Genomic DNA, 22660 nt, shown 5'->3' on the forward strand with positions numbered 1-22660 from the left:
CACCTTATATCATCTTCATTGGGCAAATTTTGTGTCTGTGGTGAGCAAACAAGTTGATTGTGTTTGTGTAAAGGCAGTAGTTTGGTTGATTGCTATTGTTTTGTATCACCTTAGAGTGCAAGCAATAGGAAAGAGGGGGGTGACTGCACTGCTGTCAGCTATAGGCTCTATTCTAATGTTATGACTTTGCAGTTTATAGTCCATCTGTGAGTTGTATCTATCAAGCCTACCCAAAATCACTGGCTTATTTCAACGAGCAACAGTAGTCATAAAGACATAGATTTGTCATTTGCTATGAAAATCTTATTTAGGTTCTCTGTAGCCTTATAAATGTTTCACACATTGCAAGTTTTGACATTTTAGCGTTAGTATTTTAGAGTCGGGTTGCAGTGAGTTAAATATGTCTTAGCCAATCAGATTTTAGAACTGGACTATTCCACCCTTACTAGTATTGACTGCAGATAGAAGGAAGGTGGAGCTGAGCATCACAAGCTTAAAAACATTAGTCCAAATGGGCAGCAAAAATGGGGGATCCTAAGTCTAGACTTAAACCAGACCCACATATCTATCAATTCATATTTTTCTTATGATCTTCTTTTAAAGCCATTGTTCTCAGGTCCACAGATCTAAAATAATAGCCTCTAGTTATTTGTTAACTTCAAAGTAAAACGGTGTGAATGCCAAAAAACCTTATATTTATGGCTTTTTCTTTGAAAGAGAGGGAGGGATTATCCCTACTAGCTGCCTCGATTACTATATTGTTACAATATCTTTTTTGTTTTTCATTCTTTTTATCTGACAGAGGTGTGCTGAGAGTAACAATAGAGCAAAGAATGTGACCTTGCACAGTGCATTACCCAACAATACATACACAATTCCACCCATACACTAAAACAAAATCTACTCACATTCTTCAACCTCTCAGCCAATCCAGTCACCATCCCTATGTTATTTTCTTTAGCAAAAACTGCACAATTGTGAATCATGTTTTGTCAGAAAAAAAAGACCAGGTAAGAATAAAGAAATAAAAATAAAAATGCATAACCCAAAATTATACAGCAGTATCTATGCAGTATCCACCAACATATTGCATACATCCAGCAATATCCTCCAACCCATACCATACACATCCATGCATTAGTAAAATGAACATCTGCTCATACATACTAACCAATACACTCACCAGCCACTGTATTAATGACCTCTGCTTTGTAGCTACACCTTGCTGCTGTTTATTAGCAGTAACTAAGCTAGACATAAACACAGCAACTGTGCTTGATACACTCGTACCAGCAAACATACTACTATGTTAGTGTTACTTCTTTGCTGAGAATGGTCCCAAATAATATCTGGTCCCACAAATAGAAGGGGTAGAGGGCTCTTGAAAATCAGATTATATATCTTCTCTGGTAAAGTAACATGTGATGTCCCTCAGGGCTCCTTGATCCTATCTTGTTCTCTTTATACATGTTACCTTTGGGTCATGATTTGTTATTTTATTTCTCTGCTGACGACATACAAAGCTGCCCTTCAAACCCAATGTTTACTGTTCCCAACGAATACTTGGACTTAAAATCTCAATATTGGGTCTCAGTCTTTTTCTAATCGTGCTAGATTTGCTCTTGGAACTCCAGCTGCCAAAAGCCTTGGTGTGATTTTTGCCAAAGACCTAAGAATAAACTAACATGTGAAAACAATTGGTACAATCATATTACTATCAGTTTAGGAACAAGGCAAAGCTAATTTTATCTTTTGCAGAGTCTGAAAATAATATATATGGCATTGGCCCTATCATCAGGACATTGTGAGTTTGATACTAGCGCCATCCATGGCTAGGAGTTCAAGAGATCACAATTGGCCTCACTCTCTCTGGGTGGGTAGGATGGTCATTCAACGCAATGCTAGCCAATGCAGCCGTCTGTTAGCTGACATAACAGAACTGGCGGTTAGCGTTCTCCTCCAAATGTGTTCAGCTGTTCAGTAACGTGGCGTTAGCAGCAGTTCGAAAAGTGGCTGGTTTCACATGACTTGGAGGTGGGATTGTGTGATTGGGGGAGACCCTAACTAGTGGGTGGAACTGGACACAATGAAATTGGGAAGAAAACTTGTACAAATTACCTTTAAAGCATTACGTGGTTTGGTCCATGAGCCTTAGAGACCTCTTAAGTTAGCACATAAGGATTGCTTAAGTGTCGCTAAGTTAAAAGACCTTGCCTTTGCTTATTGCCTCATTTTATTTATTGTATTTGCTTTTATTTATTTTATATTGGCTTTTCCCAATTTTTATTCCTTTTAATTTCTGTTTTTGTTGGGCTTAGTGACATTTAATTACATTATTTTTAAGTCTTATTGTCCACTGTATTTGCTTAAATTGTTAAAATTTGTGTTACTAATAAAGTGGATGGTGAGTGTAAATTCTAACATTACTTAACCTCTTACACAAACAACCGCAGCGTATATCCTCATCCATACACACCAACCACTGCACATCCAACCAAACCAACATCCACAGTGTTCAGCAACACCCACACCAGCACAAACACCACATATCGCTGCGGACAGAACAAAACCTTGTATGTCCAAAATGGTAACTTTACAGGAGAAGGAAAAAACTTACTTTACTTTTAGTGCAAATCAATGGAACCAGACATTTTTCCAAGTCATTTTGGGTCATTTCTTTTGGTGCATTCATCATGAAAGTTACATACAATTTAAAGGACTACAGGTATTTTCAAATTATGTAAAAAACTGACCGCAGTGATATGTTACACACGTATACATTACTGAACAACATACTGCAGTCGTGTAACTCATTCATGAGGTTCTTGCCAACACATTCCACATGTGCTGTACATTACCTGTTCATAAACTCATAAACCCCAACTAAAAACATCATACAAATAAGTTCATTCATACGCCATAAGCACATCACAAGTGATCCAAAGACTTCCAACTTAGAGGCAGTGATAGTGTCATTTGACATGTTCACAACAGCTTTTGTTTGGTTAATCTTTTCACTAACAAAAATAACATGTAACAGGGTGGAAGAAGGATTAAAAATATGTTTTTGTCCTTAATTTGTTTAAGTTGTCTTTTCTATTTTGTCCTTCCCTGCTTACCCGGGATTTTTACAGATATTTACAAAAAATGAAACAACAAAAAAGACTAATATACAGATAACAAATCAACATATCCTTAAATATAGTATAAAAATAAATGAGACACGTTAAAAGCATTTTCAAGTCAACGACGTAAGACGAAGATACAGCTCCTCATTCAAATGTGACTTTACAATTGCAGTGGCATCTGTGTTAAACTCGGTAGTGCAACAAGGGAAATTAAACGTGATGCGTGTTGTTGTAAGGATCGTTCATATGATGGTGAAAAAAAAGGATTCCAACTGAGATTGTTACTAAGCTTTTGTAGATTTTATAGATTTAACTTTATTACTATTCTCAGTTCACAGCAGACAGCTACAGCTGATATGTGTAACTAAGGATGTAACTGGGCAAATGGCTTTTTCTTTCTTTTTTTTTTTTGTTTCTTTTTTGGAAAGGCATGTGCGCAAATTCAAGTCTGTGGAAAAAAAGTCCAAAGTGCCTCATCACAGAAAGATGATGAAGGATGGAAAGAAAATAAAGAGCAGTCTTTTTTAAGTACAGTACCTCAGTTTATCAGACATGCAACAACTGGTCTACTGCCGTGGGTTTTAGTAATGGAGAACAGTAGATTACAATAATGTACACACGGTCCTCTTCCCCAGCTGAAGTGTGGTGGAACTTGAGCATGATTGCACAAAATTTGGCAGCCTGGCTGACGTAGATGTGCTGTCCTACCGAGAGAGGAAAACAGGAAGAAGTTTTATTGAAGTTGTGCACATACTTATAAATAACATTTTTATTTCAGTTTTTTTATTTCAGTTTTTTTTTAAAGTGAATATTCATGTTTGAGTTGGCAATGTTGGATGAATTTACCCAGCCACTTCTTCAGAATAGGTTCTTGCTCTTCTGTAAAGAAAATAAAAGAATAAATGTAAAACATTGAATTAGGGTGTTATGATTACCAAATAAAATAAAAGACTATTAAAAACAACTGATTAAAATTTACGCAGTCAAATTACATTTTGTTGACTTACTAAGTGAAAATAAGTTAACATACTCCCTGGAGTAAAACTTAAATATGCCATTTTTTCTGCTAATTCAGAGCACTATTTATATTTATTTGCTGAATTTAACACAGTGGAAAAACCTAAAACATATTAATTGTGCCATAACCTTTATATTTGCCACTTTTATGCCCTTTTTTTCTCAATATGCGAAATTCAGCAAATAAACAGTAATTGTGCATTAAAATGTGCAGAAGTGTGTTCTCTGTAAAGGATATGTCAACTTATTTTCACTTAATTTGGCTCCCATATTTTTTTACATACATTTTCACTGAGTTGATGCAGTGATTAGTGCAATTTAAATGATTAAGAGGGTATCGACAGGTTATTATAAAGCCGTGTTTAGCAATCTGAAGAGTCTCCCCAAGGGGGGGCACCCCAATAACTTTTGTGTTCCTCGTATAGTCGTATATACTCTGGTCTGATATCTTTTAGGGTTACTTCGTAGGGTTGTGAATACACCATGATTTCATCTGTATAAACCAAGCTTACCAATGGTTGTAAGCAAGAAGTGGTGTAACATAACTAGTATAACATGTTTACATTGCTTCATACACTATAAAAAAGATGGTTCTTCAAGGGTTCTTTAGTAAAGGCAATGGTTCTATACAGAAACATGAACACTCAAGTACCATTTGCATGATTAAAGGGTTAAAATGGTTCTTAGGATTAGTAGAGAATGTATTGTATATATGGTTCAACTTAGAACCTTTATGAAAATGGATCTATATAGCAACAAAAAGGGTTCTACTATTATTATGATGCCAAGCTTTTTCCAATAGAAGAACCCTTTTTGGTGCTATACAGAACAATATACAACACATTCTCTATTAATTTGAAGAACAATTTCACCATACAAACAACCATTTAAGCATGCAAATGTTGTTTATGGAGTGTTCATGGTTTTATATAGAACCACTGTCTTGGCTAAAGAACCCTTCATGGACCATCTTTTTTAAGAGAGTACACCAGCAGCAAGCAAAAAAACACTGTGATAGTCTATTTCATGTGTTCTTCTAGTGGCCTGCCACTTGTCGCAAGTGGCAAAAAAACAGACTCAAAGCATAATAGGCACATGCAACAGCTGCATTTCACATGCAAATAGTTTAACAGTTTAAATACAACACTGGTAGCTAAAATGCAGTTGAATACTGCGGATATCTTAATTTTCCGTTTTAAAATAGTTTCACACTGCAGACATTTAAACTGCCTCGATAATTTCTGAAAATGCGTCTTACTGCTGCAGGTTGTGGAGGTCCAAGAAAGTCATAAATTAGTACATAAATCAAAGCTGGATCAAGCTGATACTTATGTGATCATCCCTAATGTTTTCTCTTTAAAGAGAGATAAACTTTGAGGAAAAAATATTATTTTGCAAGGTATATTATTTTTGATCTCTTTGCCCCCTCTAGTGTCTGAGGCCCCTGAAAGCTCCCATTTTTCTCCCTTATGAGCAGCTCTGTTCATAAGTAAAAGGTATATTAAATCTGCACATTTTAAATAGTCTGAAACAGACTCTGATGGACATACATTTTTATGCATTTCTGCTAATTATTGTTTGTATATTTTAAAAGTAATTTCAAATGCTTCCTTTTTGTCTTTTTCTGTGTAGTATTTTGGAATCTTTGAAAGGCTTTGCATAGTATATGAAATGCTCAATTAAGCCCAAAATGTTCAATTAAACACATAGATTACTCAATTATTCGGCAGAATAACCACCAGATTACTTAAACACATATATAACTAACAGTGTCAGCCCTATAATCTACATTACACATGGACAAATATTGACTAATACCTAATTCTTGCTTTAATGTCGCACCAGTGGGAAATGTATTTTTTTATTTATTTCAACTTTGACCACTTCCCACATATTAAACTTTTCTATTTTGATTTCTTACTTAATTTTCCCTGTTTTTACACAGAAACCATTTGAAAAAGGTCCAGCTATAATAGGCAAACTGCCAAAGCACTTTTTCAGGCTTGATATTTGTGCACAAAACTCTGTGATACTCTTCTGACGAGATGCACTTACCAATTTACAAGGCATGAACCTCTGCCTTCCTAGTATATGTGCTTCAGAACTTCAGTAGACCAGAGAACAGAATAAAAACAACAACAAAGACAGGAAACAAAAAAAGCACAAACAGAAAGAAGAAGAAACAGGAGGCAGAGCCGAACACAGAAGCCAAATGGAAAATAATCAAAAGCTGTGACACAGACAGCAACAGGAACATGCAGTAAAAATATCTGACAGAAACAACAAGAAGGAGAACCAAAAAGCAAATCGAGTACAGACACAGACACAAAGGTAAAGAAACTCAATATAACAGGTCCCTATATAAGCGATGTGATAATGAGGGCTCCAGAAAGTCCATAAAACATGGTCTGTTTAACTCTAGAGTTCCTCTCTATACATGCACCTGTCCCTGAGGATAAAGTGAACAAAAAAGAAGGCACATAATCCTGCAGGCTGCAGAGTGAATAGTCCCTGCATGATAATGGCATCGCTGCATAGTAATGGCATTAGCCTCTGGTAGAAGTCTCCGGCTCCAAAACCTCCTGCTGCTCCAGGACAGCAGGGGGCAGCAGGGGACAGCCGGTAGGGTCGGTCGGACGTGCTGAAGGCGGGCGATTAGATGGCGGTCTCCAGTCGTTTGAGAAACTTTACCTTTTTCTTGGCCTGCAAAAGCTCCTGGTAGGCACTGGATCGAATGAAGCGGCTGTACGAGTCGCTCTTCATCAGCTTGTAGATATGCTCCTAAAGAGAGGGAAAAGAAACACAAGGAACTTATGACCACACCCAGATACAGCACATTCATTTTTTTTTAATTGATAGATCACTAATCTGTACACTTGATAAAGATTCATATCTACAGAAAGGAATCAGCCTTGGCAATTCACTATACTGCCTTAAAATCATACCAGAAGACTGTAATGGCCTACTAAAGATTTTTCAGTTGCTTAAACTGAGTTCACTGTAGGGCTTTCCTGTTTAAGTCGACTAATCAGTGGTTTAGGACACACATTCTTGTTCTGTTAACAGATTATTAGAAGTTCAATTAAATCAAAATGTTAAGGCAAGTAAGCCTTAAAAGCCCAGTAACATTTATTTATTTGTGTTTTTTATTATTTAATTATTTGTTTACAGTGTTACTACAGTACTCCATCGTTATCCCCACCCTTACTAAAGATGGGCCAAAAAATGGATGTGAAAAATATGAGAAATAAATATAATTCATTTGAAAGTAAATGTAGTCTAAAAAAACCTTCTTAAAATATATTTTGCAAAATCATGTTAGAAATTAATTAGGAATATTCTAAATTGTTATGAACAAAATATAACTGAATGTTCCTATTTATATTTCACTTTTTACTCTTAAGGGATCATCCACAACTTCTTTTTTCCCTGGGCTATAAATATGAGGTGAGGTGGGACAGAGGCCAGATTCCCTTGGTTCATCAACATGAGAAGATTAGAGAACACAAATGACCTAAAACAAAAGTGTGTTGCTCTTTATAAATGTTACCTGCCTGTATCCACTGTTGGAGAAATGATTAAGAAATTTAAAACTACCAGAGCTGTAGTGAACTCTCAAATCTGGACGTGGGACACATGCTTATTTTACCCCCCACGCACAGTGAGAAGGACAGTAAGAGAGGCAAAAATTTCTCCCAGGATCAAAGCTGGAGATTTGCAGAAGATGGTTGCATTTTGGGGTCACTAAGTCTCCCAAACTATATATCACCTCCACGCCAACAAACAATTTTGAAGGATCTTCAGAAGAAAGCCTTTTCTTTCTATTTAACCATGAATATAAGAGCTTGACTGTCTATAGACGCCTGTGGAACTGACTGGATCCCACTTCTATGGTCAGGTGAGATAAAAATATAGCTTTTTGGTAACAAATACTCAAAGTGGGTAACTTTGCTAGGACACATTACATCATGAATTCCATGAAATACCAGAAGATTTTAAATGAAAAAAATCTGTCTGCACAGAAACTAAAAGTGGGTTGTGTCTTTCAGAAGAACAATGACCCCAAACACACATACAAATCCACACAGAACTGCCTTAATATCCACAGATTCAAGCATTTTCCACATGGCCATGCCAGTAGCTGGCCATGCTTATTAAGTACTGTTAAAATGTTCTCAGTGACACACACCATATGGACAAAAGTATTGGGACACCTACACATTATACCTACAGGAGCTTTTATGACCTCCCATTCTAAATGCATAGGCATTAATAAGGAGTTGGTCCTCCCTTGGCAGCTATAACAACTTCCCCTGTTCTGGGAACCTTTCTACCCATTTCAGAGAGTGTCTGTGAGAATTTTTGTCAATTCATGCAGAAGAGCATTTGTGAGGTCAGACACTGATGTTGGACGAGAGGGTCTGGCTCACTATCTCCCTTCTAGTTCATCCCAAAGGTGTTTGATGGGGTTGAGGTCAGGGCTCTGTGAGGGCCAGTCAAGTTCTTCCACACCAAACTCACCCAGCCAGGCCTTTATGGACCTTGCTTTGTGCACTGGGGCTCAGTCATGCTGGAACAGAAAAGGTTCTTCCCCAAAACTATTCAAAAAACTAAAACCTAAATAAGTCATTCTCCATTTGGATGGGAAACCATGTCACAAAGGTTGCAGGGCTTAAAAAGATGCTTAAAATATTAGGCACAGCTCCAAAAGTCAGTATGTACATATACACAGTTGACCTAAGATTAAATAACGCTTTTCCCTTATGATTTCCCTGATTTTTCTTTTTTTATCCTGTTTCCTAGTCGCTCTGCATCTGTAAAACAGCTCATCACACAACCAGTTTTCAACGTTTGAGAAACAATTTTTTAAATAAAACAATATTTTAAGAGGTTTAACTTAGGAATTTGTATAAAACAGATTCATGTTTACTTTTTATATCATTAACATTATACTACATTTAAAAAATTTATTTATAAAATTCATTTGTCAGAGAGATTTTTGTGACTGGTGTTTTCAGGACTCTTATATTACATATTAACACCGTATTTTTCAGCTCTATTAAACTGCTGCTTGGAGTTGAGGCACATCAGAGAGGAAGCATCTCAGAGCATGATAAGGCGAGTCACACTTGCTCACTATTTTTCATTAATTTATTAAAAATTTTTGTTAATCATGCAGCACATAACATCTATATGCGACTGGTGTTATGTGCTTTAATGGCTGGGTAATTAAAATTTTGTCAAAATAATGCCAAATATCATTATTATCATTTATCATTTTTTTATCATATATCATTTTCAATACTAGTTTCAAATAGTTGCACAAGCTCACCTGACCACCAATGAGTCTGTAAATTCACGAAATCCTCAGTTTTAACCAGAATATCACTGAAGTTACATCACTGGTGTTACACCATATTCATATCACACCAGTGGCTCTCCTTTTTGCATATATGATAAAATGAGATGTTAATGGACATATTAAGATTATTTAGTTTTGGGATGAAAGAAATTGATTTTTTTAAAAATGTATCCACCTGAATTCCCACTCCAAAGGGAGAATTACCCAAAAGCTCATTTTATTGAAATGCTACCGATATGTCACTTGCATAATGATTTGGAACACAGTGTAGTACATAAGCAATGAGAATGTACGTGGTGAGCTACAGGTGTGGGCTTTTTATCTTGAATTTTTAAACGGTTGTACTTCTCTTGTATTTGAAGTGATGATGATGCAATCATAATGTCAAAGTAGCACATTTAATAAGAGCAATAAACCATATACAAATCAGTGTAAGGTTATCTGCAGTCTCTGTGTCATTCTGACCTGAGCGTCTTCAAAAGTGTATCTGCCGGGGTCTTTGACGTTCTGGGTGGTTTTGTCGTAGCTCTTGGAGTCGACGTTGATGGCGCTGGGGGCTCCGGGGGCCAGGAAACTCCTGCCAGATCTCCTGCACCCTGCTGGGCACCTCACGAATGGGCCGCTTCTTCAGTTCCTGCACAGCCAGCCAGAACCTGCAGACACAAACAGGATTGCAGGATAGGATAGCAATTCATCAAGCAAGCAATTTTATCATTTATTATTATTAGTAGTAATTTATTAAATAAATGGAGTTATATTTAAAATTGTCAACATGAAGCAAAAGCTTCAAAGTACCTAGACTAAATACCCACAGGAGGCTCTTATGAGTGAAAGCTGCCCAATAGCAATCTGATGTGGTTTTTATTCTGTCAAAGCAGATTATATTTAAAATTGTCAAGCATAACCAGACCTTCATTTCATAGTTTTAAACCGCAGCCTTACATTTTATCTAAAAGCCAATCTATACTTCTTGCCAGCCCAAGTTAGTTTAAAGTTAGCAGACAGTGAAAATCACATTTTTCTGGAAACAAGTTCCGATATCTTCCCTATGAGTGACAATTGCCTCCATGGCCACCAGAGGGAGCCAAGAGGCTTATCTTCCTTCTCAGTTCAGCAAATCTCCATTACTTTTTATATCAGTTTTATATTACAATGTGGACCCTGTGAGCGCAAAATTTACTGTTGTTATTCATCTTAAAATAAGCCTGTAATGCCAATAAACACTTATTAGTCAGTAATTTCTAAAAAAAATATTCCATAACTACTATATAATAAGTTATTTCTGTCGATATAATAGTAAGAAACTAAAGCATGGGCCCCATATATGGATCCTTAGGTCACTGAACTCATTTTTTAGTCTTGTTCACCTATATTAACCCTAAGCTTAGACTGAAAAGGGATCTGAAGAGATTTTTAGAGGCAAATCACTACAGACACTGCAATTTCAGTTCAAGACACTACATTTGGTCCATGTAGTACTGGCTGGCGTAACAGTTCCTCCTCTGTACTGGTTGAAATTCTTCTTCAGGTACACTCTTGGCAAAAAGGGTTCCATATAGTACCAAAAACTGGTTCTTTGGCTTGCAACAATAGTGGAACCCTCTTTAGTGCTCTATAGAACCCTTTTCAAAACATATATATAATCATCTACAACACAATCACCATTCTTTGCATTTTATCATGTATAGGGTCCTTTGAGTGCTCATGGTTCTATGTAGAACCATTTTCTTTAAGAATGTTCTCTTGAAGAACCACTTTTTTTTAAGAATGTATGAGTTTTGTCATGACTGTAATACTACAAACAAGCGCTGATGACGTGACGTATAAGCACTGCAAACCACTCTCATGCCGGCCCCTTTTAGCTGAGTCACTGCGTCAGTCATTCAAATGGAAATGAAAACTCAGCAGGAACTCAATCACCTCCTGCTGTCTGTACTGTTGCAGCTGAAGTAGTCTACTTCGGTCCACTAACGTGGACGGCAGGCCGATTGCTGTGCTTCCTTTTGTGTCACCTGAGCCGACTGACTATTAGCTGCATCAGCTGTGGTCTCAGGCCGTGTGTGCGAAACCAGCCGTGGATGGGCTAGGACTGAATCGTGAATGACTAACATTTTTGCAGTGTGTGATGGTGGGAGGGGCGAGTGTACAGGACACAAGTATGAGACAGACTACTTGAGAAATTCAAAAGAGCCTGAAGTCAGCTTATTATTGTATTTTCCCCCTCCACCTTAAACGGTGCTGCAGTTAGCACTTACATACAGGCGCCTGTACAGGTGCCAAATTGTAACTGTTGCTCTTTTTCAGGTGGAACGGTGAAATTAGAACAAAAAACAAAAAAAAAAAAGCAAACTTTAGAAGAAATCAAGACGTGTAACATCATGTAGCACCATTTTTGCCAGTCCTGCTGAGCTAGTGTTAGAAAGCAATACTGAGGGTTATCCAGATATTGTTCAATTTTAAATTAAAAACATTCAAAGAATAATAAATAAAGAATATTTCAAATATACTTCATGGTTCTTATTTAACAAATGAAGGGACATCCCAGAATATACACCACTGTAACAAAAACTACAAAAATAAGTTTACTTAAGTATTTTTAATGGTTTTATTTAAAAATACACACACACACACACACACACACACGACTAAGCAATCAGAGATTTAAATATATCATTGCTGTCCAAAGAAAATCATGTATCTCCATTTTTTTGCGATTTTTACTTTTCTGCATCATTTGAGCTCAGCAGCTGTCCTTTACATTGTGTGAAAATTTCATGATGATTGCACCAATAGAAATGCTCCAAAATTGCTTAGAATAAAATCTCTTTCCATCAACTTACATTTAAAGTAAAGAACGTTTTTGTCTTCTCCTGTAAAGTTATTATTTATTTATTTTCTTTGGACAGCGTTGATATGGTGATCTAATTTTTTTAGCCATACTGTCCACTGCTAGGTCCATGTCTATGAATCCAGCTACTGCATGCTATTAATAATTATCTCATTGAATTTCACTGTGTTTCAAACACCGCAGCCTTTTTTTTTCTTGTTCTTTCTTTCTTTCCAGTGAAGCGGAGAACAAAACAGCAAAAGCAAGCCTTGAAGCCAACAGTGCTGAAATGCGAGTAAGTAAGAGAGTAATTAATCCCTCGGATGAGAAGTGACGTGCGATTAATCCGTGAAGGGGTGAGTTGTAGCTGAGTTTAGCTTACCGCAGGTTCTCTGAGCTGAACTCGGATTCCAGAAACTTCAGGAACTGTTCCCTCCCTACGGGATCCTTCAGAACCTCATCAAACCCAAATCCCCACCGCCTCACCCTCTGCTGACCCGGCTCCTTACTGAGAGAGAGAGAGGGAGGGAGGGAGAGGGAGAATACATTAATTTATTATGTGATGGCTATTAACAGTAATGATGTCTGTACAGAAGCTGGTCTGAGCATTCAAACCCAGAATTAACCCAGAAAGAGAATAAAGAAATGCATGCTGCAGACTTTCATTCTGTCACTTTTCCAAACATGGATTCATTCATAGTTTTGGCTCTCCTGAAACACATGCGTGATATTTGAAGGGATGCTAACCGCTGCACACTGCTGCTCTTTGATTAATGCAGCGCCATTACTTAGATTAGCCTGCTGCCCATCCATAACAGTCCAGCTAGTGTAAACCCTCAGGAGCACCTGGACATTACAGGCAGGTGTGTTCAATTAGGGTGAGAGATGAGCTCAGCAGATTGACTAACCTCCAGAAATTTTTGTGCCAAGTTAGCATGTGTTCAGTTGCATTTGTGTCCGTGTTCTATGAATAACACAGAGATTACAGCCCTTTTCATACACAGTCCTCCTATTTAACCAACCTAAGATAACTGGACAGTCGGCCACCAAGTTGGTTCTTGTCAGCTGTGTCGCTGCACAATTAGTTCATATACAAACAACATTGTGGCCTAAAAGTAGCATTTCATATGTTAACTGTTCTAATCTGTGCTAATCTGTAGTACAGCATGCATCCCTCAGGGTCACTGGTTTGGCATAATTCATAATTTTAGACCGTTATGTAAACTATATGTTAGCATTATGCAAATACATCATGCAATCACTGAGGATCCCTGTATTGTCAACCTATCCTGACTGCTAGCCTAACCAACTGAGCTAAAGGCTAATAAACACAACCAAGCTAGCATTAGTGTAACTAATTTTTAATCTTCAAATCTTTATTCAGCAGGCCAGAGACAAATGTTTACCATTACAGCCATAGAAAAGAAGCCAAAGTGAGGTGAGGTATCTACATAGTCACATAGCTGCCTTGCTAACTTTAGCTTGTCCCTCTCATCTGATGAGTTCTCATTTTGAGTAATCCATTCTCTCCAATGTAATGATGACAAAGACAGTTGCACATGTGCAATAAGATATTCGACTTCGCAGCAATCTGCATTTACCAGCTAACAATGCAGCAAGCTAGTAACAAACAACATGGAAGACCTGTAAAAGACCACAGTAGTGGATGAAGAAAAACTGCTGAACTCTATCCAGGATGTAGGCGTAGATGTGCTAAAGAACAGTGGCATGCACATGTGAATGTATAGCCACTGCTGTAACTGAATCATTTACTATACTGATGGTCAGTGGGAGTATTAGGATGAATTCTGTACTGAACAGAAGCTTCACATTTAATCAAGTGCTTTACGATAGTGCTTCACCTTGCAGCGGTCAATGATCCAAACATACTGCTAAATCAACTATGGCGTTTTTCAGGGCCAAGAGGTGGAACGTACTGGACAGGCCAGGTCAATAACCTGACCTGAAGCCAACTGGCCATGAATTTCATTTACTGGAGTAAGGATTGGAGGCAAAAAGGCCCTGAAACAGGCAGGAACTGAAACTGGCTGCATTACAGACCTGACAGAGCATCGCCAGAGAAGATAACCAGCATCTGGTGATGTCTATAGTTCAAACACTGTTGCTACCAAGTACCAAACCTCAGGAATTTATTTAAGGTTAAGTGACTGTATTCAATTACTTATGGACACCTGAAATTATATAGAATAAATGGTCCAATATTCATATACAATTCACCGAAAAGACACACACAGACTTAAATTAAAGCTGACATTTTGCACTGCTGGACTACAGAGGCAAAACAACAAAGATTATGTCACTGCCCAATAACATTTGAACTAGATTGTACAAAAAAGTAGTGAATATAATATTTGCTCAGGTTTGGGCACCTTGTTTCTCAGCAGTTAGCAAAGCCTTATTTGGAAGCTTCTAAGCATTTCCTGTAACTGGTTTACATTAGCAAAATGCTGATGCATTTTTATTGAGAAAAGCTATTTTCTAAGTAGTTATGGCTTTTATTACCTTTTTATGTTATGTACCTTAGTGGCCCTACAAAGGAAATTCATTATTCTGCCTAAGTATGCCCAATCTGGGAGCAGCACAGTGTCACCAGCAGAGCTGCACCACCTAGGGTTAAGCGCCTTGCCCAAGGGCACAAGAAGGTATACCCGATCAGCTGTGGGATTTGAACACTCAACATTCTGGATGATGGCTCACCTCTCCTGCTACTAGGCTACCAGCCACCAGGCACCCATAAATGTTTTCAGCTGTAACACAAAAGGTTTGAAAAAGGCGTCCGATCACTCCAGAGCTCAATTGGAACTCTAAACAATGACTCTCATCTCACAGTACCATGTCATAAGCGCTGTTGATTCTAAAGAAGCTCCTGATCTGGACATTATCTTTCAATTGTTTACAAATTTTCAGAAGTGGCAAATCAAAGGTTAAAATCTAGCTATAAAATGTTTATGCCTGGCTTAAGAAAAACGAGATAGGGCATTTTGCTAGGACTAATATAACCTTATAACCAGTCTATAGAAATGACTGATATAGAGAATTCCAATGGGAGATATACTGGTAATAACTATATTACCCCACATCCTCATGTATAACTAATCCTGTCCAACTATACTCTAAGAAGTAAAGGTACATAACTGTCACTGGAGCAGTACCCCTCTTGTCACTGGGGTGGGACCCTCAAGGATACATCTCAGTACCTTTGGTCAGGGAACATAACTGTACTAATCAATTGAAATTATATTTTCTAAGTTGTACTGACTCCACACACCCCGTCTCGTCTCCAGGCTTTTTACTTTATTTTTCTGTTTTAAAACATTCGTTATGAAAATGTACAAATATGTACTTTTCACCTGGAAAAACTTATTTAAGGTTTACAATTGGACCTTAAAACTACTGTTGTACCTTTAAGGAAACATTTACATTGTTTGTACCTTAATGAACAAAAGTATACCTGCACAGAACAATCATTTCTAACAGTGTAGTATTCAGCATCTTTTTACTTGAAGATATTCTGAAGCATGTGTTTTGAGCAGCACTGACTAAACCGGAGAGACCACAACGCTGTTTCAGTGACTCCTGACTGGGGCTTTAAGAGTCACATAAGCAGCTGTAGTCAACAGAGCCAAGCCAATATTTATCCATGTGCATGTCTGCTGGACTTTGGCCCGGGCTTCTGCTGTTATGCACACCTGTGTTCATGACACATCTGAGAGGCCTGAAGTGCTCTTAAAGAAAAGGCACATATTTCACTTGAAGTGTCTAAATACCATGTGATCAAAGTCACATACGATCAGGCATAACATTATGACCACCTCCTTGTTTCTACGCTCATTGTCCATTTTATCAGCTCCACTTACTATATAGGTGCACTTTGTAGTTCTACAGTTACAGACTGTAGTCCATCTGTTTCTCTGCATACTTTGTTAGCCCCCTTTTACCCTGTTCTTCAGTGGTCAGGACCCCATGGACCCTCACAGAGCAGGTACTCTTTGGTGGTGGATCATTCTCAGCACTGCAGGAACACTGATGTGGTGGTGTTGTGTTAGCATGTGTTGTGCTGGTACGAGTGGATCCGAGTCTAAACACCATTTGATCACATTTGAAATGTCAGTCTAAACACCACATAATCCCAACTAACTCCATGAAACATCATGTGAAAATGTGACATCATGCCTTGAAACAGCACGTGATCAGGTTTTATCATGGGAAAGCATGACTTTTCACCTGATAATGTTTATATACATATGATTACACCCCCCCCCCATTTTTTTGCACATATGATCTTGTTTTCACGTTTTACACGTGTGTGAAAAATAAAATGAGGTCACTTCACTTACAAACAGTAGTGTTTCATGCTGCAGCATTTTTTTCTTTAACATTTGAAACCATATAGTGCTTTACTTACCTCCAGCTCATCTACTTCTAATTAGCATTCGTTTCGTGTTTAAACACTACAATCTAACGATCTATTTCAAAATGCAAAATATTACTATTTTTGGACTACAGTCTAGTCAGACTGATTAAAAGTCTGAAGTATCACTAGACTTTTTTATATTTACAACCCACTGATTTCTTCCATGGCATATTAGCTAAGGAATTTTCTTCCTTTTCTTGAATTATTGCTCATTCATAGCTCACTGAAACAAAAAAAATGTGTTAAAATGTTATTCCATATACCATTTGTGTTTGTTAGTATGAGAGGAGATATAATTATGATTTGAATTTGACAAAAAGTTATTGTTGTGTGTTTCTTGTCTCGCAGAAAGAAAAATCATTCTTCCCTTTTCTGCCTTGTTTTTATCATTGAAACAAAGCGACTAAGTAAGAAGCACAGACACGAGTCAGTAAATCAGAGTGTAAATCGATGTAACGGTAGTTTTATGTAATTATGTAACAACTATGTAATTAATGTGCAATTACATATACATAGTACTGATAATTACTGTAGACCCTGTAAGGGTTAAAATCTGAGCTCTGATTGGTCCTGGACTACAGCCCAGTCACGCTTATTTTAAAGTAATCCAGTCGACAGTGAGTCTGACTGCTGGACGTGTATCAGTGATGATGAAGCTGCAGGTGGAGATGGAGCTTCAGTACTTACTTAACTCTAAACAGGAAACCCAGCGTTTACACTGAGAACAGAAACCATTACCACTGTTTACACAACACTATCAGAGAGAGAGGGGGAAGGAGAGAGAGAGAGAGAGAGAGAGAGAGAGAGAGAGAAAGAAAGACAAAGAAGGAGAGAGAGAGAGAGAAAGAGAAAGAGGGATAGAGAGAGATAGAGAGAGAAAGAGAGAGAGAAAGAGAGTGGGGAGGGAGAGAGGAGAGAAAGAGAAAGAGAAAGAGAAAGAAAAAGAAGGGAGAGAGAGAGAAAGACAGAGAAAGAGAGAGATGGAGAGACAGGAGAGAGAGAGAGAAAGACAGAGAAAGAGAGAGATGGAGAGACAGGAGAGAGAGAGAAAGAGAAAGACAAAGAAGGGGAGAGAGAGAAAGAGAGAGAAAGAGGGATAGAGAGAGATAGAGAGAGAAAGAAGGTGAGAGGGAGAGAGAAAGAGAGAGAGAAAGAGAGGGAGAAAGACAGACAGGGAGATAGTGAAAGAGACATTGAAAAAGAGAGAGTTTGCCTTTAAAGATGTTGACACAACTCTATCTGAACACCTCAGAAAAATGGAAAACACAATGTGAGAGCAAGCGATAGAGGTAGAGAGAGAGAGAGAGAGAGAGAAGAGAGAGAGAGAGGTAGAGAGAGAGGGGTGGAGGGAGAGGGGTGGAGAGAGAGAGTTTAAAGGTGTTGATCCAGCTCTATCTGTGCAGCACCATGGGTGTGAGCGTAGGGGAGGGATGGATGAAAATGAGATAAGGTCATTTCTGCTGTTGCCTCAGCAAACACAGCTAAGCAGAAGCGATGATGCGAGAGAGCTGATAGGCAGCCGTGCTGGATGTGTCGCGTCTGATAGAGATCATTGCTGAGCCCAGCTCCATCATCCTCCTCACATCAGACGGCTACGGCTCACCTCAACGGTCACCTCCATTTACTAAAGCCCTTAGTACCGATAGCAGGTAAAACAATGAGCATGTTTATATTCAACATGCTCAGTAAATAAATAAATATGTACTGTAAAGCAGATCTAATACATGGTTTACATGGTAGTGGTCTGTGGCAGCCCTTTACACAACACACATATGTGCACACACACACACACACACACACACTCACCTGGCTTCCAGCTCCCAGAGTGTATTGTCATCGGAGATCCAGGGGTTTGAGGGGTCTGGCGAGGTGAAGAAAGGGTCATACTCCATATACTGTTCTGTGTAGCTCAACAAACTGCAGGAGAGATCACAGATACATCATAATGATACATCAAAGTGTTGTAATGCTTCAAATACTTCACATCAAATCACCTCACACTCATAACCTTTCACCCACAAAACACTTCATAATTATTACTCAGCATTTATTGAAATATCCTATATTGCACATGTGCCATGTCTGTATTTTGTATCTTTCTTTCTAGGTATCAGCACTGACTCCTGTTTCTGGCAGTGTTTTAGCTCGAGAGTAATTTGGACTGTAATTTATTTGAATTAGTGCAGATTCATTCTCTGAGAGGACAACAAGGCACTTTTCTAAGTCACTCTGGATAAGAGTATCTGCCAAATGCTGTAGATATAAGTATAAATAACCACAAGGCTTCGTGTGCATGTGTGTATTTACACATAATAACATTTCATTTGTGTGTTGTGGCATTTGAACACATCTCAGTATGTCATACAGTTTCACTTCTCCTCTCCAAAATCAGCTGAAGAACAGTCAGAGAACAGAACTAACCTTTCAGCTACTTTTGACATTTTTAACCGATGTCTGTCCAACTGCGCTTGCCAATACTGTATCTGCAAATAAACAGATAATTATAAGCACATTCATCACTTCTAACAGGTCATACTAGGCCAAACACTGCAAAAAAATTATATATTCGTGGATGAAATCCTAAATCTAGTTCATATATCTAATATTTCTCATTTGGATATTGTTGTAAGATTATTGTAAGATTATTATAGATGTATTTTTGCTTAAGTTTATCAAGTGAAATCATCTCACTATATTGTTAGATGATTTTGCTTATTTTAAGAAATATATCCATGCCTAGATAATCTACTGAGACATCTAATGAGATCATTTCACTTCATAAAATTACTTAAAACAGTGATAAAATGTCTAGAAATATGTTAATGTTAATCTTAACATTATTGCAACAACATCATAAGGAGAAATAATTGATATATTGACTAGACTTAAGATTTCACTTTACAAGATATTATATATAGGTCATAACATGTCATAATAAGACATAACAGTCATGCCACATCATAAAAGTCGTACTAGGTCATGTCATACTGGATCATAGCAGTCTTACTAGGTTATTTACAGTGGTAGCAGATGATAAGTTATAATACGTCATAGTAATCAGGCCAGATCATAACAGTCACACCATATCATAACAGGTCATAACAGTCAAAACAGTCAAACTAACAGTCACATCAGGATACAGCAAGCCATAATAGATATACCAGGTCACAAAAATCAGAACCATTCATAGCAATTATATTAGGTCATAAAGGCCACATCAGTCATAACAGTAACACCAGGTCATAATAGGCAGAACGACTTATAAGCAAGTCACGTGTTCAGAGTGGTTCACTCATTCACTACAAAACATTAGCGATACATAGTTTAGTGTTTTTCTCTGCTGTTCACACCTTGTTCAGCTCAAGAAGGGATCAATTAGGTAACAATTTCATTTATTTTAACCAGGAAACCACAATTATACTAGCAGTCATACCACAATCAGAACAAGTCATAACAGTCAAATCAGGTCATATCAATCAGAACACATCATAACAGTCATATCAATACATGACAATTAGAACAAGTCATAACAATCATAACAGCTCATAAACAACATACCAGTTATATGAGGTCATAACAATCATACCAGACCACAACAATCAGACGTCATTAGGTCATAAAAAATCACACCAATTACATGAGTCATAACAGTCATACCAGGTCACAACAATCAGAACAAGTCATAGCAGTCATACCAGATCATAACAGTCATACCAGGTCATAACAGTCATATTAGGACATTAAAATCATACCAGCAATATTAGGTCATAACAGTCATAGCAGGTTGCAATAATTAGAACAAGTCAAACAGTCATACCAGATCATAACAGTCATACCAGGTCATATCAATCAGAACAGATCATAACAGTCATAACAGCTCATAAACAACATACCAGTTATATGAGGTCATAACAATCATACCAGGTCACAACAATCAGAACAAGACATAACAGTCATATTAGGACATAAATATTATACCAGCAATATGAGGTCATAACAGTCTTGCAGGTTACAACAATTAGAACAAGTCATAACAGTCATACCAGATCATAACAGTCATACCATGTCATATCAATCAGAACAGATCATAACAGTCATAACAGCTCATAAACAACATACCAGTTATATGAGGTCAAAACGGTCATACAGGATCATAACAATCAGAACAAGTCATAACAGTCATATTAGGTCATAAAAATCACACCAGTTGTACGAGGCCATAAAAGTCATACCAGGTCACAACAATCAGAACAGTCATATTAAGACATAAACTTCACGTTAAGTCATAAAAATCATGCCAATCTTATGACGTCATAACAGTCATATTAGGTCACAACAATCAGAACAAATCATAACGGTCATATTAGGTCATAAAATCATACCAGTCACACTAGATCATAACACTCAGAACAAGTCATAACAGTCATATTAGGTCATAAAAATCAAACCATTAATATGAAGTCATACCAGTCATACCAGTTTGTGCCTGGTAGTCAGGACAGTTTGCAGCAGACTCTGAACTAAAAAACTGCTGAACTAAACTGTTAACATTAACTATTAAATGAGCGTGAAACAAAGCTTGTGTAATTGTGCCACCTTACACTACTTTCTCTACTTGCTTTCACTCTCCAACTCCACATTAAAACAGCGAGATTAAGATTTAATGACAGCACTGGCTAATTTTATCCCATATTAGCAATAAAAGTCTGTATGCATTAATAAGTAACAAGACTTTATCAGCTTTGTTTCACAGAGGAGAAGCAGGGTAAAAACTGGCACAGTGGGTAAGAGCAAAGTTTAAAATGGTACGTTTTCTTCAAAAGTCACACATTAGTGCTTTGTTTACTGGGTCAGCTTCTGTAGTTAATATGAACTTTTTTATTGAGCTCAGTAGAGTTAGTTCGAAAATAAAAATAAAACATTTATGACATCTTAAATTTTGTGCTCTGTTTACATTCTCTTGCCAGCATTGTAGGCCTACAGACAGCACATGTAAATATCAAATGTTGCCCTGAATTAGAAAATACAGGGAGATTCACTTGAAAGAAGCCCCAAATATTCTGTAATAACTCTCTCTAGGACGAAGCAATCTGAACGAAAACAACATGCAATGTGCTCCTCAGTATATGGAGCTTCGAACAAGCCGGGATGGCCCTGCGTCGGAGCGATGAGGCAGGCGCTGGACAGCCGATGTGACGTTTAACCTCGCAACGTTTAAACTTAACGTTTTCAACTTCCAGGTGCAGACCCCCGTACCCCTTCATGTGTCTGGCAGAAAACGGAGATCACTTCCAGCATTGCATATAATGCAATCAATTACACATACGTCAAGGTATGTAGTGTATTTTTGGTTCAGATTGCTTCATCCTAATGGGAGTTACAGCAGAATATTCGGGGCCTCTTTCGAGTGAATCTCCCAGTAGAATACGCAGATTAATTAAGACATAAGTGTAATATAAGGACAATGTCTCAGATGCTCGAAATGGTGTTCATGGTATTTATACTGTACAGGGTGAATCAACAGGTGGCTTACAGTATTAAAATTAATCAGTATTGTAATTAAGTGGGCTCTCAGGTGTGGTGGTTGGGGTGTACCTGCTGGTGTAGCTCCTCCTCAGTGGGCTCTTTAACCTCAGGTGTGGTGGTGTGTGTGGGGCTGTGGCTGCGGACGTCATTCTGGAGACCGTACACTGACTACAACAACATAAAACACACACCAATTTACACACAAGCTCACTGAGTTGTACTGTATATATTAAAGCAATGAGCAATGAGAGGCCATGTGTTGCTGCCATTTTTTCATGGGAAGGGTGTTTTTAGGCATGACATGAAGCAGAGTGCCTAAAACTCCCTTCCCCATGATAAAATCACAGTAATGGACAGCCTCAAGT

At 37.8% G+C, this 22660-nt stretch overlaps 1 protein-coding gene across 1 annotated transcript in view; it reads right to left on the reverse strand.

Annotated features, from left to right (window-relative positions):
* Window positions 1–240: 240 nt before the first annotated feature.
* Window positions 241–22660, reverse strand: part of rgs7b (regulator of G protein signaling 7b) — a 173416-nt gene continuing 150996 nt past the window's right edge. The window contains 9 exon segments of the mRNA XM_036571991.1: window positions 241–3832; window positions 3975–4007; window positions 6837–6926; window positions 9973–10080; window positions 10082–10160; window positions 12717–12842; window positions 18576–18686; window positions 19191–19252; window positions 22365–22463. Coding sequence (XP_036427884.1) covers window positions 3987–4007; window positions 6837–6926; window positions 9973–10080; window positions 10082–10160; window positions 12717–12842; window positions 18576–18686; window positions 19191–19252; window positions 22365–22463 — 696 coding nt within the window. The 3' untranslated portion in view covers window positions 241–3832; window positions 3975–3986.

The sequence above is a fragment of the Colossoma macropomum genome, unplaced genomic scaffold, assembly GCF_904425465.1.
Source record: "Colossoma macropomum unplaced genomic scaffold, Colossoma_macropomum, whole genome shotgun sequence".
Taxonomy (NCBI): Eukaryota; Metazoa; Chordata; class Actinopteri; order Characiformes; family Serrasalmidae; genus Colossoma; species Colossoma macropomum.